We start from the raw sequence: 19,666 nt of genomic DNA, 5'->3' as shown, positions 1-19,666 counted from the left end.
CTCGTGAGGATGTGTGGAGGTGGTGTATACGACGGATTATGTCCTCCAGGCGCTGAGTGTTCAGCGATGCGTGGGGCGGAATATACGCAGCGATGACAGTAAAGGAAACGCCTGGGTGTCGCACGGTAATAGCTGCGAATTCCCCCAACGCGTTAGGTGGTAGATTGTGTTGCACGAATTTAAGGTCGTTTCTCGCACATAGCAGACTCTCGTGTTTGCCACACCAGTTGATGAACGCATGACTGCGTACCCGGATAGCCGTATATCTGTGGAAAGTCGGGACTCCGAAATGGCAACAACCGGGGACTGGTGTTTTTGCCCAAATCTGCGCAAGTCTGGAAGCCGATTACCAAGTCCACATGCGTTCCACTGAAAAATTGTTGCTTTTTGCCAAATTTGCTGCACAGTGGAGAACGTGTAGTGATGGTTGCCGCTACCGCCATTGTACTAGTAGAGGCGAAACGAAGTCGAGGAGCATCAGGACAGCTTTGGCCACGGGGGATGCAAGAGAGCCGAGAAAGAGGCGCACAACTTCCACGATGGAGTAGATTGCAGAACTGAGGCCTGCCGAGGTACGTCGGGCTTGCGACTCACGTTGTCCTTCCAGGGAGGCATGGGTGGAGCCCTAGAAGACCAGGCAGCAGGGATTGGAGTGACGACTGGTGTTGATGCCGGCGCCTTCGTAGCCGTGGACATTGGTGCTGCTCTCGGAGCTGGTGAAGGGGCCTCTCCTGAAGCCAGAGGGGGTATAGCCACAGGAGCAGGTGCCGCCATAGTAGCTGCAGTTTCAGCTTTTGACGGTGCTGAACGTTGTAGGGATGGTAGGGAAGGAGGCACATCAACAGAATAAATTCACTGCAGGGTAGCAACCAGTAAGTTACTCCAGTCATTGCTCGTTCACGGGAACAAGAAAAATTCTGTATGGTTAGTACTGGTGAAAGAAGGCGCTGAAGTGACTGCACGACACTAGCGAATATCAACTGTGGGAAGAAGAAGAATCCGAATCAGAATGTAGTTTATCAGAACAGAGATTAGGTATTGGTCAGGATCTTGTGACAGTGCGTGGTTGAATAAGCAACGAGGACATTCATGCGATAAGTCTTAGCTGTCTTTATTTCGATGATGGAATACAGTTTTTTTTTTTCAATTAGTACCGAAACAGAGCCAGTGAATAAAAAATGAATAAAAAACACTGAATAAAAAAAACGAACAACTTTTATTTGGACATTTTCAAGATAGTTAATGTTGCATTTCATGCGAAATTCCAAATTAAACACTCATGTACAAATTTTGGTGCTACCATTGGCTGGTAGAGGTAGAAAGTTTTGCTTTAAAACCACGAGAAAACGTCATCCTTTTCAGACTCGCCGCGCCTGTAACACACATTGTCCGCTGTTCCACTGTAACCTCTATTCTGCTGACATAGATATTTTTAGCAGCTAACAGGGTCAATTCAGTTCGGACATTAGCAGAACTATCGCTCACTTAGACACTCGCACATATTGTCCTTTATAGAAATGTGCTGTATATTTCTCTGTTCCGTAGCCATCAATTCATCTTTTTACTTTTAGTTTGACGTTTGTTGGGCTGGCTGCTGCTTACGTTGTCGTTCTCTCTGCGAAGTATACTGCCCACGGAATGATACTTTGTAACGTTAAGGATTGATTTTACTAGTTTACTAGTTTGTCTTCATTATAGAGATGTTTGCTTTAATCTGTAGGATGTTAATGTTTTCCGTTAGCTCATGTCAGCATTGATTGTGTTAATTATGTGTACAGTGTATCTTATCCAATGTGTTGTAGTATTTTCTACATATACGTTGTTCATAAACAGTGTCACAGTTGCTTTACTTCTTTCCTTTTTTCTTATGTCATCCATATATTTGCCTAAATTCTGTTTTATTTGTTATCTCTCTTTATCGTCTGCTCTTTATCTGGACGTTTCTTGTCTTCGTTTGCCGTTGCATTGCTTCGAACTTGCTCCCTGTGTGCGCCGGTACTAAGGCCTCAAGGCTGTTCCTTGGCACAATAAGTAAACAATTTGATTTAAACATGATTGATTGGGTATTATTATCAAAGAACCGAATTATCTTCTCAAGCTCTACACTACCATTTGTCGCGCGCAGCTTGAGTATGCGTGTGTTGTTTGGAATAGGACGTGCAAAACAAACTGCATGCCTATTGACAGGGTCTAAAATAAGTTCATACCTATCTTCAACCATCGCTTTCGTTGTAATAACAACTCTGGGTCATCTTCTGCGTTGACGCTACAACGATTAATCTTCAGGAAGAATAAAGCGGATTTCCTCTACCTATTAAAAATAATTCACGGCACAGTACATTGTGCAGTGCTGCCAGAACACGTTCTACTCTATGTGCCGCAGACATTGACCAGGAAACACGATGCTTCTCATAATTCGAAATGTCTGCGTGGCTTGTGCCCTCTGTTCTTAATGAAGTGTTTCTAGAACCGGTACTCTGAATACCTAGATATATTTAATGATTCCCTGACCCTCTTTCGCAAGCATGTCCATGAGCTTGCGATGCCAAAACTTTACGCTTTTTCACTTTTGTCTTCATGATGTACGACTGACTTTTATGCTGTCATTACGGCGTGAAGCGCGAGCAACGCAAACCTCTCTCCTTTCTTATATTGCTTTTTGTATTTTACCGTATTTTCCTATGTATACACTCATTTTATGCTGCTTATCTCAACTGAAAGCCATCTTAGATCACTCCGATTTTGTACGGCTTACATTATTCCACCTGCATATTCGTCTTGCCAGTGTGTGTGCATGAGCAATAACCGTTCGCGTGCACTGCCCTATTTCTATAGGCAGTACAATATATATATATATATATATATATATATATATATATATATATATATATATATATATATATATATATATATATATATATATATATATATATATATATATATATATATATATATATATATATTGAGAGAGAGAGAGAGAGAGAGAGAGAGAGAGAGAGAGAGAGAGAGAGAGAGAGAAATAATGGTTGGCATCAAGGAAACCTCGGAAAGCATAGGGGAGACTGTGGTAGGTCATTGAAACAAATAAAGAATTTGGAAAGACAGAAAGGCAGTGGAGAAAAAATGCCCGCCGGGTGGGATCCGAGCCCACGACCACCAGAATGCGCGTCTGGTGCGATGACCACTACGCTACCGGCGAGGCTATCCCCTCCACTTTTAGGGGTATTTATGTTAAGTTATTATTGTTTCCTGCGCTTGGGGGTAGTAGCTAGCGCCACTCGGACTACTCGGGATGAAGGGGACCTTCTTTTTAACCCCCGGGCCGTGACTCGAGTGTCTACGACATGTCGAGAGTGGTCGACCAGCGTTGAACCCTCTTAAGCTCCCTGTGGCACCAAGACTGCCAGAATAAAGGCCCTCGCTATGCATGTAGCGCATCAGAATGGGAAATGAGGGTCTCGTTGAATTAAGAGATAAATAATGGTTGGCAGTGAAGAAAACCTCGGAAAGTATAAGGAGAATGTGGTAGGTCATTGAAACAGATAAAGAATTTGGAACTACAGAAAGAAAGTGGAGAAAAAATTCCCGCCGGGTGGGATCCTAACCCAATACCTCCAGAATACGCGTATGGTGCGATGACCACTACGCTACCGGTGGGGTATTTTCCCCTCTTATCATATACTACGCACATTCCTGAGATTACCACCACATTGTTATATATGCTCTTTCAATTCGTCCCGGAAGTACACAAATCATGCAGTAAAGCTATACGTTTAACGACAACGGGAATTACAATGTGCTATAGTCAGTGAACTCGAAGCATTCGTACCTCAATTCGAAACTACCGTGAGTAAACGATCAGTGAACGATAACCGGTTAATCACCAAAAATCATTGTTTTCCCAGCCTCTAAGGCGACTTGAAAACAAAACAACTTTTTAGGGCGGCTTAAGTTGCAGCAACCACCAGCGCATTTGATATTTAAGGATCAGGTGAGGGGGGTGGGGGCGATCCAGAGGAGGGTCACCGCGACAAAGAAGCTGAAACGATTATTATGACGTCATTCAAACTGCAGAAAGAACCTTTTTCCATGCTGATCTACCGAAAATTTCAGTGAATTACCCTAGGAAGTCTTGGGAGGTGATTAACCCCAAGAAAATACAGGGTATTATTTGGAATAATTCTTGTGGCGAAGAAGTTAGCGATTCTGAATGCGCTTAATTATTCAATGCAACTTTAGCTTCCGTATTCCCAACGAATCTAACAGTCCCCTTCTGATTTTCCCGTCTAGAATTGTCTCTGTAATGCCAAGTGTTGATTTCATGACTGGCGGAATATTATCCTTACACGACATCAGACGATAGTAACTTAAAATTTCTGAAACATAGCAAAGAGACATATGTTACTTATTTGTCAGTGTTGTTCTGGCAGTCATTATCAACAAGTAAACTACCAATCAATTGGAAAATAGGAAAGGTCATTCCAGTCTTCAAATCAGGTGATAAATCATGTCCGCTCAATTATCGCCCGATGTCTTTAACAAGCGTGCCTTGCAAGCTCATGGAACACGTCATTTACACCGAAATCATGCACTTGGACTCCAATAACTTCTTTCATCCCGCACAGCACGACATTCGAAAAAAATTAAAGCCTTTCTACTCAATGTGATAGCTGTTGGTAGTGCAGAGCAGTGATTTGCCATCATGGGATGCAGCGCCGTTGTCCTCTCACTGCTGCTACCCAATGCAATTCAAATTTCCCGCATTCGCAGTATTCGTGCGCCCCCTGAAACGGCGCCAGCGGGAGTTCCGTTCTTATTCTGCTTGCTTTTCCTCCCGCACGCGCCGGCGTTGCACTGCCCCTTTTTTTTCACTTACTATTGTAAAAACCAATCCAACGAGCATTCCAAACTAAATGAACGCGGGCGCTGCCGGTTAATTACGTATATTTTGCCTCAAATGTACCTACGATTTTCTTTGCCCTAAACAACGGGTAGATGTATGACAAGCGCCAGCAGTTCGCGAGTTTCGAATGCTTATGACTATGTACATAAAACGCCTGGCTTTCTAAGCCTCTGAGTTACGCCGCGACGACAGCCGCTACGACGGAACGCCATGTGGCTCTACTTGGGTCCAGCGGACGAGCTACGAAGACAAGGCGGGCCTCTAAAATGCTCTGCATTTAAAAGTTTTAGTGCGAGACTTAACTTGCCGTTTTTGTTCATGACCTGCGTACTAACTTGGACAATAATGTATTTGAACTGATGCCATTTTTCGTGATTTTGCAAAATCATTCGACAAAGTGCCACACAACGGCCTGATGTTAAAACTTTCGAAATTAAACTGAGAGCCTAAAATTTTAACTTGGACTCGGGAATTTCTGACTAATCGTGCCCAATTTCTTACCCTCCGGCAGTAGCATCGGGCGTCCCGCAAGGATCTGTTCTCGGCCCCGTATTCCTAACATACATCAACGATCCAGCTTTTCATATATGTAGCAATATTCGTATATTTGCCGACGATTCTGTAATATACTGTACCATTACAAACACATCTGCACAAGTCGCATTCCAAGACGATATTAACCATGTGCTGGACTGGTGCAATCGTTGGCTCATTGCATTATAATCATTATCCCCCCTTTTCACCGTCGCCGGAGCCCCTTCATCTATTCTTATCAAATCGGTAACGTTACGGTGGAAAACGTCAACATTTATAAATACTTGGGAGTTAATTTAAGCAACAGTTTAACATGGCACGCACATATTACAAAGATCATATAATAAGCAAGCAGATCGCTTGATTTCTTATAATGACACCTACGTCATGAGCCCCCATCATGTAAACTGCTTGACTTCAAATCTTTAATATGCACTCACCTTGAATACGCGTCGCCTATTTGGATGAGGGCCCTCATCAAGCATACTTCACCGACGCCCTTGAGTGTGTCCAGAATGGAGCAGCTATATTAATTCATTCCTCATTATCGTACAACGTGAACGTTTCATCCATTAAGCAAGAATCTGGTATTTCAAACCTTAACATTTGTCGCCGAATTGCCAGCCTCATTTTCTTCCACAAGTTGTACCACGGTAAACTCGGCCACCCACCATATATCTTGCCTCCTGCCCGCATATCCCGCCGCACAGATCATTCTTTTAAGGGCGAAGCCCCTTAGGGGATGGGGCTGTTAGCGTCTACTGTCATCGTCGTCGTAATCGTCGTCTCATGTAGTCATGGTACTAAAACACCGAGAAACTCGTTTACGCCTCGCGCTAGAACGTAGCGCGTGCTCTCGCGCGCTGGATAGATTCGTGCTCCAAAGACAAGCGACTTTTACAGCAAAGCTGTATACCTCTACTCCCTAACGGTTTCATCTCCGTTGGCAAAAACGCCAAGGCGTCAAGAATACACTTATACACCGCATGCTTCGCGCCTCCTCAGGTTTCACGTTACTGGAGATGGCCCGGGATTTTTTTACCGTTGACGCGTATGTACCAACGGAGGAGGGTATATGTGCATGCCAACCTATGGCACACACATTTGGCTCTGTGACACCCTTGGTGCCACAGAGCCAAATGTGAATTTATGAATTCTAAACTTTATGAATTCCAACACTTTCCTTGACATTTCTTTCTAGTTTGGGGTATTTTCTGGTCTTCGTTGTGTCGCGTCTCGGTTATGCGCCTTTTTATTAATGTGCCAATACAATCTCGATAAAAGTTCTTCCCACCTAAATGTCATCATCATACCATAAGCGGCAGCAAGAGCAGCATCGGCTGTATTGCATGAGCTCTCTCAAACGTTATCTAGCCACCGCACCAATTCAACGCAGGCCTGGGCCTTGCTCTGTCGATGCCTGTGCTCCTTTCGTTCAGGGCCACATTCCTGGGGTGTTATCCCAGGAGAGTGGTTGCTGCCATTCACGCGTATGTTTCAGATACAGGACACCTGTCCTATTAACCCGTTCAGAAATTGCTTTTTCGCCTGTCCTACTAAAAATGACATCAATCTCTGATTCTTGTCCAGTTCTGCTATATAAGCCTGTAGCCGTTTCCCCAGTTCAATTCTACAGGGTGATTTTATAGTGCTATGAGGTGGGCGTGTTAGCCCCAAAGCCACCCTTTTCTTCTGCAAGTCTCAACGCGGGTATGTGTCACCAGTAAAGGAGCAACAACAACAACAAAACTTCCGCCGCGAACGCGATCTTTGATGCGACGCACGCACCTTGAATACACGTTTAATCGGCTTAATCTCCAATTATCTCCCACCGTTGTTCTTTCTATGGGTGCTTCGGTCCTAGGAGTTCGTCACAGAGAGGTTGAGCTCGCCTTCAACTCCTCTGTTGCGGCGACAGGCCGGCTGCCCTGCAAGACAGCTATTTTTTCATTCACGATTTTTTCCCTCACTATTCTGTTATGGCCTCACATTTCTTTTTTGTCGTCTGAATTTTTTTCGTTTTCTTTATCATTTTTTCCCTCTAAAATAAACCTGGTCACACCCTAATCGTTACAGGCTGCTTCTCGGCCAATACCCCGCCAATACAAACTTGCAACGTCAGCCTTATTCGGAAGATGGGCAGAAAGAGGACCAAAGACCAACCAGAAGTTACTGTGGAGACCCCCTCGAAGTGGCATGCAGAGGTCGTTCCGGCAGACCCGGGTCCAGTGACACTGACGCCCGTCAACGAGCGCTCTCTTCGAACGACTCCGACAGGCCTGATCAAGGGACGCTGGAGTCGCAACTACTGTGGCCACCTCAAGCAGCATTGGCCTGCTCCGGGTCCCCTAGGAACCGAGTGCGACGAACACAGCCTGCAAGTCCGCCCTACCAAGATCGCCGGGAAATGTCGCGCAGCGGTCGATTTCGACCGGGCCGCTTCGGACACTGGACGCAGCGACCTACCGCGAGTTAACCATGACGCTGACATCCACGGAGAGCGGCAACATCGTCGTCAGCCATTCCCGGTGTGCCTGGAGTCGCTCAGTGGAGGACCATATGTTACCTGCAAGCTGTACCACTCACCCGGTCCACGTCGTGACTAGTTGGCTGAACTACGTCACGGCTGTGAACATTTTAATTTCGGGGCACGCTCTTCAGAGTCAACTGTACGTTGCACATTCTTGACTTCTTCAAACCAAACCGCATCCCCCGTATTGGAATACCCATTAAGGCTGTCTAGATTTTTATTTTATTCTGATAAAGTTACATTTTGATGTCGGAAAATTTGTTTATCGTTACTATTGGTGCATTTCGATTTCCACGAAGTGAAACGGCTCATAGAAACACGCAAGGTTATGAGCACTGAGTTTAGATGCGTTTGAGTTTAGCACAAAAGGGCTGGGCAGTGCGTTTTTGGCCGAACAGAAAAAAAAGCGTAGCTTCAGTAAACGCTGTTACGCGCAGGCGCGTTGAGTTTCATAAATGCTTTGATCCCACCGTTTAACTGCGTCAACTATGTAATATCTTGCGGAAGAAGCAAGAAACGCCCCCATGGGGGTTTCCCGTGCCCCATGCCTCATGTGCTGAAGAATGTCGCTGAGAGCCCTTGGAGTGCCCAAATATGTCAGGGCCCGGGAGAGCCGGTCTCGGGCGGAGCTTCCCTTTGCTGTCTCCCCCACTGTCGCCGCCCTCCTCAAAAACTCCCAACCAGGCGCTGCCGCCGCGCATATTCACACACACACACACACACACACACCCACACACACACCCACCCACACACACACACACACACACACACACACACACACACACACACACACACACACACACACACACACACACACACACACACACACACGCGCGCGCGCACGCACACGCGCACGCACGCACACACACACACACACACACACACACACACAGAGAGAGAGAGAGAGAGAGAGAGAGAGAGAGAGAGAGAGAGAGAGAGAGAGAGAGAGAGAGAGAGAGAGAGAGAGAGAGATACAGTAATTCATAGCAAAGCCAGAGGAAAGCAACTCTCGCAGCAAGATGTTTTGTTCAGGGCTTCAGGTATCGTAGGCAGCTTAAATTAATCTCTCGGCCCTTTAATTCGTCGCAACTACTGTGGCCACCTCAAGCAGCATTGGCCTTCTCCGGGTCCCCTAGGAACCGAGTGCGACGAACGCAGCCTGCAAGTCCGCCCTACCAAGATCGCCGGGAAATGTCGCGCAGCGGTCGATTTCGACCGGGCCGCTTCGGACACTGGACGCAGCGACCTACCGCGAGTTAACCATGACGCTGACATCCACGGAGAGCGGCAACATCGTCGTCAGCCATTCCCGGTGTGCCTGGGGTCGCTCAGTGGAGGACCATATATGTTACCTGCAAGCTGTACCAGTCACCCGGTCCATGGCTGTGAACTACGTCATGACTGTGAACATTTCAACCCTCCAGGAGAAAGAGAGATAGAGAGAGAGGGGGGAGAGGAAGAGGGAGAGAGAGAATACATTGTATTGTCGCCCGGTCACGTGCCCATACCCCGACATTTGCCGCCTCATTCTTTTTTCGCACAGCCTCCGACTGGAATGGCCTTTCCGCTGAGCTTGGGACCATTATGTGCCACTCAACATTTACACAAAATTTCACGCGCTCCTTTTCACATTGAATACCCAATCGTATTTTTTGTGCCCCTGGTTCTCGCTTTCCTTTTTTAGGGGCGAAGCCCCTTAGGGGCTCGGGCTGTCGGCATCTCAAGTCGTCATCCGTCGTCTCATGTCGTCGTCTCATGTAGTAACGGCACTAAAACACCGGGAAACTCGTTTCCGCCACACGCTAGTCGCGGTACTAAAACACCGGGACATAAGTTGACTCCTCGCGCTAGAACGTAACACGTACCAAAAGAACACATCGCGACACTCGTTTTCCAATAAACGCCTCATGCTGAAACGTTTCGTGCTTCAAGCAAAGTTGTATACCTTTACCCCCCAATGGTTTCATCTCCGTGGGCAAAAACGCCGGGGCGCCAAGAATATACTTATACACTGCATGCTTCGCCCCTCCCCAGGTTTCACGTTAGTGGATGTGGCCCGGAATTTTTTCTGTTTCCTTCATTAGGTTGTTACCTCTCTTTGTAGTTATACCCATCCTGCATATGTATTGTATTTGTTGTATAAGCTCCCCACCCCTTATGTAATACCCCCTGTAGAGGGTCCTTAAGGCAATCAAGTGACGATGTGATGATCCCGAAGTACCCCAGCCAAATATTACTTTTCGACGTCCGTGAGGTAATTGAGGAAGTCGCTCATTCTTTCTTGGTGCGGACATTGTTTGAGGGCTTGAGTGACAGTACGCGAATCATATCGTGGCTATTGGCAGGCTTTCTTTGTCAAAAGTTACAGCACCATACGCGTTCCACCGACACTTTAAAGAAAATCGCGCCAAAAGCAAAGCGGAAACAGGAAGGTGTAACTACTGCGGCGAGAAAGTATGTCAAGCGGTGCCGCGATGTGCTGGCGATAATTGTGTTCACCTCGTTGGAATAATACTTGTGCCTATGTTAACCCAAAATTCATCAAGTTTGGGGATAACGGGGAAAACGCAAGAGCAGCTCCTTTATAGCCGAAATGAGGCTGTAATGTCTGAGTGGCCCTCGAAACACAGCGGCCGCTTTCGAAGACGAAAGAACTATGTACAAAGAGCGCCCACCGTTTTCTCAGCAGGAACAGATGGCCCAGGTGAGCTCAATTCGTCAACTTCTTGTCACGTGAGCCCACAACGAAACCCACGGCTGCTCTGTTGCAAGGCATCGGATTATTGCGTAGTGAAATGTTCTGCCATGTCTGACACCCCTTTCCTCAATAAAGATTTATACATGCATACTAGGTCTTTTGAGTGATTTCAGACTTCCGTTTTTTTTTTTTTTTTACTGAGGCGTCGAGTTAGTGCACTGACTGCAAGTAATTTGGCTGCTCCCATAGAGTTCATCAATCTCACCTAGAGGAAAATCTGTCGCTATTGTAGACACGATTCTACGAAAGTGCTCTGTGACTGCGAGGGTGTCATTGTAGTGTGCGGTGCAGCAGTGGCACGGCCGGCAACGCACTTTCGGCTACGCAATTTAAGTTCTTTTTTATCTTAAAAGCAGGCAGGGAATGGTGCATTGAAAATAAATAATACTTGCACGAAGACATCAGTCTCTAAAATGCTGACGGTTCTCCAGAAACGGCACGTTTCGGAAAGAAAAAATAAAATGAAGGAAGCTCACACTAACGCGTAAGACTTGAAGGTAGTGAAGCTGTACGCAACCTTCACGGCAATCACGACGCTTTAAGTCCCCGATTGCAGCAAATTTGCTTCTTCTTCGCTGCCGCAACGACCTTTACTCCATCTTTGCTGCTATAAGTGTGAGCGTCCTTCATTTTTTTGGAAGTGATAATCGTTGGACATCACCTTGGAGCGGCGTACGCTATGACGTGTCTGTCTCGTTCCGAGCAAGTGATTGCCATGTTACGGAAACGTCTTTCTCGTTCCGATCATTACGGCGAACGCTGCAGTTTTTTTTTAGCCAAGTTTGGTCAATCTCCCTAAGTGGGTGTGCTTGGCTTGACAAACGTGCGTCGGGTTCGGGACGCTGGGCGGCCGCCGCAAGGCACGCCCCGACTTTCGCGCGCTCGGGATTTTTTTTTGTGTGTGTGTTTTTTTAACTGCGAACAGAAAAAATTGCAATTTTCTCAACAGCTTCGCTGTTAAAATATTTCAGTACCTCACGTTTGCTACACGCCCACAAATTCAGCTGGCCGTCATATGTTTGGAAAAGGTCATTGCGCCGAGCGGTGTATAATACTGTCGTCGGACCCTATCGTCGCTGTCGCTTGTCGCGTCGCGTCGCTCGCTTCTGGCTTCGAATTTTCTTCGAAGACAAAAATCACTATTTGCACATACCTTATTTTTTACGAAAAGATTGTTTATACTTTGTTTCTTACCTTCTTAGTCTATTCCCCCTCGTACGTATTGTATGCTTTGCACCGTATCTAGCTATGCAGTTGTGATTCGCGTTGTACGTAGCGTTCTGTTTTTACTTTGCCTCGCTTTTTTTAGCCGTGAGTTACATTTCATTTGTTTGTTTCAGTTTAGCGGTGTGTCTCATTTACTATGTCGCTATTGGACAAGGCACCAAACAATCTCCACCTCAACGCTGTAACTGGGAGAAACAAATTGTGCTTGTGCTAATAAAGAACAGAATAATTTTGATCCACGGATAGACTTTTCAAACGGTGAGCAGAGCTGAAATTCCTTGTCAATTTTATATTCTCTGATTGTGGAGCCGCGTGGTGTCTGTGCAATACAGACACGTCTGACGCGAGCCCAAATGTATATATCAAAACTTTCACGGCTAACCAGAGGTCAAAAAGTGAAAACCATAGGCTAACGTGGGGTAGCTCTCTCGAAGTCCTGGAAGCAAGCTTAGTATGTTCCCTCCTATTCCCAATTGCGTTAGCGTTAACAAAATTATAATACCGCATCGCTTTGCAATGTCTCACTTTCTTCATTATTCTTTTCCTGCATCAAATTTCTGGCATGTTTTCAGATAGTGCGAAAGCATTTTTATTCGCGCGATCTTAATTTCACAGCTTATATTTAAATTTGTCGCAAAATTTTGCAACCAAAGTGAGCCACATGACCAAAGACCGACATCACAAAGTTTTGTAGCCGGGAATATTTCCGATTTTCTTGATTCGCGAGCAACTCGGGACACGATATAGTAGTGTTTTGCGCTGTAGTTTTGGAGGGAATCATAATGACAGAGGGAACCACAATGACGTAATAGAGGGAACCATAATGAACCATAATTTCAGTTCGCAGACAAATACTGCGCTGAGCGAGGCGGTCTTGGGCAGTTGCGAAAAGAAGAATCTGAGTGGCTTTAAATACAGCCCATAACACGCTGCTTAAAACTTGTGAAAGTGAAGGGCCTCAAAAGTGCTACGTGCTACGTGGTTTTTCGCTACCACATTGAACGTCCACTGTGAAACTGTGAAACTAGACTGAATAAGCACCAGGTAGCAAGTATACTTTTTCATTTCATCGGCGTTATAAAAGCTATTTGTATCACAGGCAAGGTTCAAACTGAAACTCTTTTTGGTTACTGTTAGGGTTTACATTTTACTCACAAATGATTTACATTTTGTTTAGGTTCAGATATTTTGGTTTGGCTCAGAATCAGCTCAGGCACGACAAGACACAATGCCACCGATTCGAACCCATCGGTTCATTCCGGTTCACCACAGCTAAGATAAAAGCCGGCATTTTAACCTTGTTTAATTTGTCATCTTTCGATAGTCTTCAATGAGAAGCGTAAGATCAATGTCACTAGAAATGCGGAGAAACATATTTATGTGACTTACGCGCGGTTTGAGCAATTGATTTTCGGCGGGGTCGGTTGTGTGTGCTTCTGTTCCTTCGGGCATTGTTCGCAAGTGGTACCTTAAAAGTTCCTTTTTTACAGTTTTCAAGCACCCATGTAATATTTTTTTCAATATGGTGCCACGCCGCACAGTAGATTCGTCTATATTCTATGCAACGCGACATCTCGCACAACCGCATACAAACGAAAAGAGGTTCATATAATTGCATTCCCAGACGAAGGACAAGAGGTGCAGACGGGCGCATCTGGTGCGACGACCGCACAAAGCGCCGCAAGTACAGTGGCAACAACCGGTCTGGTCATACCGACGTATAGAACATATACAGTAAAAGATACTTGCTTAGCGGAAATAAACAAATAACCAAAAGAAGTGATTGCGTCAAAGGGGTTGGCAAGCATAAAGCTTTACAGAGTCTATCGCATTGTGTTCGGCATTCATCATAACGAATCCTGCAGGCGGGCTGTTCGTAAACAACCGTTTTATAGAGTGCTTCCTGGTCAAGCCGAACGAAACTCTCCGGAAACTTAGCTGAGCCCCTTTATGGTCTAGTGGATGCGAAAGCAATGGTGTTGAATTGTGAAACAGGTGCGCCGGTATTGTTCGTGCCGCCGTGCTTCACAGCTGCCTTAGACGTAGGCGGTTCAGAGTCCATCGTCGCATACATTGCACGGACGAAATTTGTAGAATGAGTGTCTCCTGAAAGTCAGCGCGTTAATGCTATGAAAAGTAATGCTATGGTAATGACGTGGTATACGTATCACGAGTGGAATTCCTCCAGCGGTGCGCACGTGTGTCCTCTCATTATTATCATCCTCACCTTTTGCCCTTTCGACTTTCTCTTCATGTTTCCGTTACTACGACTGAGAGGTTTGACCAATCGCCTTTGTTAGCCCTGCGTATATACACAAGCGGGAAGGTGCTTTGCAACTGACGTAATCGCTGCTTGTGTAATTGCCATTCTCAAATTTCTCCCATAGCGCCGATTACTTTCCTGTAACACACATTTCTACGTCGAAGTCCCAAACCATTTGCTCGGTCCACCTTCAGCCAGCGGAACCGTCGAGCCGTGGTGTACCAGCAGTTGCATGCTTATTTCGCATTCTAGAACACCCTGGTTCGAATCCCACCCAGCTCACGATTTACCCAGTTCTCTTTTCAACTGAGTTTGCTACTTTGGTTACAGAAGCTTCGTTCAGAGATGTAGCGTTGTTCCAAGGATTCATTGACCCGTTTTTATGCTTTGATCAGTCGGCCACTTTGTGTGCAATGGACTCCGGATTTTCGGCCAAAATACATATCTAATGCTTTCGCATTAAAATTCTGCTTATCAACGGCAGGGCTCAGTGCGCTGATGTTGCATGCATTTGTTTCAGCGGAAGCCGTGGGAAATTTTCCGGGGATGCCGATATCAATTTTATATTCGCGGTAGTGTTTTGGGCCCCTTTTCTAGCTGTCCGTCACTATGAAGCGCTGACCAACCGCCGGGTGCCACACACACCGGGACAATGGAATCTAAACGTTGACTAACCATGGAAGGCCGAAATTTCCGCAGGAGAAAAAGGATAGAAAACCGCCCCGCTGCAAATCCTCCCAATTCAGCGATATCGGAGTCAGTTGAACAAGAATGATCTACCGCGACGGCAGCAATGTAAGGTAGGGTGTTGCAACAATGAACCAGTGTCTCTAAGAAATTTTCATCCAGAAACGGCGGAATCCCTCATACGGAAATCAGCGCGAATGTGTCAGTTTGCGGTCTATTTCATTAAACATAACCCACACGACCGCAGTCACCTGTTTCGGGTGACATCCTGACCAGTTTTGAAATCTGACGCCATTTGCCCGGATTTATTTCTTATTCGGTAAAATTTTAGATCGCTTATGGTGTTAATCTATGCCTTTGATGTTTTTTGAGAGCCTGGCGTGACTCCTCTCACCATTTTTAGATTATTGGGGATAATGTTGGGGCCGGCATTAGTTCCGGTGGCAGGGGCGCTTTGGGAGGATTGCGTAAGTTGCAGGATCGGCTGGGGACCGTATCTGCCCAGCATGCGACCATCGACGGTACGTAGAACGAACTTCACGGAACAGGTGCGGCGCCTGCTGAAATCACCTGTCTTTTCTTTCGCCGCCGCTGTAGTATCGTCCTTTCAACATTCCAGTTGGCTCTGCGCCCTATTAGAGGGTCGGTGAAGCCCTCGTATCTGGCTGCAATACTAGTGGTCTATGTCGCAGTGCGTACTCCCACCTCAATGCAGACCACTCCATGGTCGTGGCCTCGAAAGGAGCGCTTCAGGGTGCCCGATTTGGCCTCGAACATGCGGGCGACCTTGTCTCCGGAGCCCGTGTACACTGCGAGGGCAGCAAAGAAAGGAAAATTGGTTGAATAAGTCACCCTTGCTGGAATTGGGGAGGGGGGCCTAACCGCAATTGTAACATCGCAAAATAACGAGGGGCGGGGCGGAGGGGATGCAGGGCAATTCTTCGAAAGGCGCTGTGTAGTAGGGCAACCACTAGTAGAAAAATTCGTCGCACGGGGCAATGCGTAATAGGGCGATTCGTCGAAATGACGATTCGTCGCATCGATTAATGTGTTAAAAAACTGTGAGTTGGGCTAGTTGGTACTGGTTCGTTCTACTATTGCACGAAAGAGCAGGCTGGGGCAAAGACACAATACGGTCAAAGTGCAGACAAACAACACAATTCTATTTAGCAAGCAAGCAATTTCTAATAAAAGTCTCATCCTTCACGGCTGCGCTGAATGAATGCGTCATAAGTTTTAAAAAAAGCTGAAAAAATATGCAAATGACATTCCTCATGCTTCGACGCAAGTACCCCACGGGGACCCTTATTTCTCTCATCCGAAATCAAGACCAGCTATCTCTTTCTTCTCGAGTAAATTGCCATGTAGCCAAAGAGGACGCAGGGTTCTTCAAGGAAGAAAGTTTATTGGATAGAACTTGTGCTCTGCAAAGGGCTCAAAAAATATACAAGCGTCGAAAAGCAGTCAACAGAGTGACATCACGATCGTCACCGCATTGAATGCCTGGGCGTTTCCTTTGCGCGCATTTATCTATACTGCTCTCGTTACTAGAAACATCGATATAGACCGAGAACATTTTAGATTGAAGGGACTTTGTAACACTGTCCATAAACGTTTTCACTCTTTCCTTCGCGTCTGGAAGCATTGTGAAAGCTATAGTTATCGCCATCACGGAGCGGCACTGCTTGATTTGCTCGTCCCTGCAGATCCGCCTTCCCTTTCTGATTTACTTTTGTGGGTATTTTTTAAAGTGGCTATCGAATGCGCTTATTGCTGCAACGGAAAGAAAGCCGGCCAATGGCCGCTACACAGCTGTATTAACGTAATTCGAGCGCCTAAAGCACGCGCAGACCGCGAAAGGAAGAAAAATTCCTTGAGCAATTGTCTAAGTTATCTGATGGGCATAGAGCAGTAATTTTGGGTTGAGGTACTTTATAACCTCCTATTCTAAGCACTAGGTGTGTTTGTTGACTGCGCTCTGAAAGCATTTAGAATTTAGGAAAAAGATTATAAAGAAGTGTTGCATGGTCCCTTTAACTTCGCCGTGCAGAGCCGCACGGCCAAACCGAATGCCATTTATAGCTAATGTCGTTCGTTTTCAATTACATTATAATTGCCGTGGGACAGGAATGCAACTTTCCCTTGCTCTCACGCAGAAATTTTTTCGTTGAACCATCTGATAGCGGTTTTTCATCGTGGAAGAGTGCGTTATTGCTAGCGATAATGCCCACTGTGTATTGATGAAACAGCGAAATATCCGGAGCGGCATCAAGACCGCATCAACGACAACGCCAAAATCGTCGTCAGGGGCAGATGAGACAGATGAGAAATAGCATGGTCTTTTGATCAAGATGAAGGACATCTCTGACGAGCCTGAGCTTTGGAAGAGGCAGCATTTGCGCAAGAGTTCTGTTGAAGAAGGGCAATCACGTTTGATCAGCGCTCAAGTACTGCTTCAGGTAAGATGGTGTGTAGTTTTGACAGTCCGCTAGGGATAAAAATAAAAAAGGGACGTTTTTTTTTTTTTTTTTTTTTTTTTTTTTTTCGGGCAAATTTGCACGACCACTTAGTGGAAATACAAACTGCATGAAATAAGCAGTTTGGGCTGAATAGAGAAAAGGACGCGATCATCTTTTTTGCGTTGTTCTTTTCTTGTTATTTTATCGCGCATCATGCTAGCGCGTGTTTGGGTTGCTTTGGGGTGGAAGGCTTATAATGAATCGGGTACAACTCGTGTGTAAAGGCGAATTTGAAATAATCGCTGAAAAACAACTAGTTTTTCCTTTGATCGATGCCTGCCCTAGTCATGATGAGGATGCACTTTAAGTGATTGAGTGTACTTTAAATAGTAATATAGAACGTAATAAAAAATTGGCCGTGAATCTTCCAGCGAAAACCTGAAGGTTAAGACGCGCGCCTTAGCTGCTAGACGGCCAGCGAAAACTTGGAATCGCAAAGAGATGATTGCTAGCGCATGCAACCACATGCACGCGTAAAATCGACGTACTCGCACAACGACGTACGCCTGCGGCGACATACGCCGCTGTCTTTGCGCCGACCGACGACGTCGGAGAGGGCGAGTAACCACATATCGCCGCAACGCGCGCGCAAACCAATGCGCCGCGCAGTGTGGCTCGACTACCCCGGACTCAGCTTTGTGGCGACCAGTTAAACTACATTTTCACTCAAATGAAACAAATAATGCCTAGTCTCACAAAAATATGTATATTTAATACAGAAATAACTAAAACAGTTCTTGGGACATTAAAAAAACGTTAAGGATTAGTATGCATGGTTGGCAGGCACAAAACATTCCGCTACGTTTGGCGTAAACTGCCTTGCTCCCATAGTTGCTCGTTGCTTCGCGTGTTTTGTACGGTTGTTTGGTCTCCGTATTTTACAAATTACTTCGTTTTATCGCATAATTAATAGTGAAGTTAGCTTATTTATCAATTCGCTGTCTTGTTATGCGACCTGACCGCCGATAACATCACCGCCAGAGGTGTACGTCAACACCGTGCGCCCGAAAGTTTGCGTCGATGTCTGGCGGGCTCTGACTTGGGCGTAACAAGCGCGTACCAATGCATTCGGCGTACGCCGGAGTACGCCGGTTCCTTACGCGCTTACGCCGGTTTACGTCGTTCCGCGAGCACGTCGGTTTTACGCGTGCATGTGGTTGGGCCTAAGACCTCGGATCGGGGCGTAAGGACTACCGACGGGGTTGCGTGCCCACCCCTCTCCGCCTCATCTTCTCCACCCAGAAATCTTCCCTCTGTGCTTACTGACCCCAGCCTGGCACCCTAAACTATATAGTATGGGCGGGCCAATGCACCTAAGATGTACCTCCACTTTCCAACCCCACCTCTAAGCAGTAGAGGGCTTCCCTGGCCAGCGCAGTCGTGAATACCCAGCTCAACCTCGTGACCCGAGCGAAAACAGCCAGTCGAGGTCAAGGAATCCAGGAGTACGGATGCATTTCACGGGGTGAGGCCCACCATGACAACAGCCCCTGCTCGACGAATAAAGATCTCTCTCTCTCTCTCTCTCTCTCTCTCTCTCTCTCTCTCTCTCTCTCTCTCTCTCTCTCTCTCTCTCTCTCTCTCTCTCTCTCTCTCTCTACGCTGCGCAAGTACGCGAGATATACACTGGAAAATACGGGAGGCGTCACGAACCCGTTCTTTCAAAATCGGCCAAGCTAGGGTAATAGTGCTTTCATTCTAAAACAACGAGTTTTTATACTGACTACAATAACACAAAAACTGGTTACAGTTGCGCGCTCACGTAAAGGGCAGGTAATGCGCAGTTCGGCTCATTCCTTCTCAGCCTGATTACCCTAAAAAATTAGATGCTCCCGTCTTTCAAAGACTTCAGAGGAACCAATCAGGCTTAAGTCCCAACAAGAAATGCACAATGCATTTTTTTTTCGTCCTTCAAAGGTTCCACACGAGCCAGTTGAACGTCAGTGCGGTTGTTGAAATTCTCAATGCATTTGAACAAGGCTGGGCCGAAAGGGAATCATTAGTCGAGCCTTGTGTGTCCCCTTGCTGACTCGACAGCAGCCCGTGCCCGGTAACTGGCATCTCTTCCGTCGCACAACTCAATACATCTACTGCGATAACAATGTTAACGATGCTACAACGGTGCTACAAGGATGCTATAACGGTACACCACAGCGACGTTTGTTTTTCTACGATTTAACGTTCAGTATCAGCCCCTTCGGGCTCAGGAAGTAGATTTACTTTAAAAACTCACTGACACAGAAAC

The 19,666-nt window shown here is 46.2% G+C and overlaps 1 protein-coding gene across 3 annotated transcripts in view; it reads right to left on the bottom strand.

The window, feature by feature from the left end:
* The window catches only part of LOC144156054 (uncharacterized), a 187,576-nt gene that overhangs the window by 24,368 nt on the left and 143,542 nt on the right, over nucleotides 1-19,666 (bottom strand). Inside the window, exon 7 of one of the 3 annotated variants that reach the window (XM_077687837.1) lies at nucleotides 15,608-15,711. The exons of the other annotated variants lie outside the window; for them this stretch is intronic. Coding sequence (XP_077543963.1) covers nucleotides 15,608-15,711 — 104 coding nt within the window. The remainder of the gene's footprint in view (nucleotides 1-15,607; nucleotides 15,712-19,666) is intronic. 3 annotated transcript variants of the gene reach the window in all.

This window comes from Haemaphysalis longicornis, unplaced genomic scaffold (genome assembly GCF_048455015.1).
Source record: "Haemaphysalis longicornis isolate Haplotype H1 unplaced genomic scaffold, Haemaphysalis longicornis Haplotype H1 scaffold_1, whole genome shotgun sequence".
In the NCBI taxonomy this organism is placed as follows: domain Eukaryota; kingdom Metazoa; phylum Arthropoda; class Arachnida; order Ixodida; family Ixodidae; genus Haemaphysalis; species Haemaphysalis longicornis.
The sequence above is the reverse complement of the archived record's forward strand: the minus strand, read 5'-3'. Positions and strand labels throughout refer to the sequence as shown.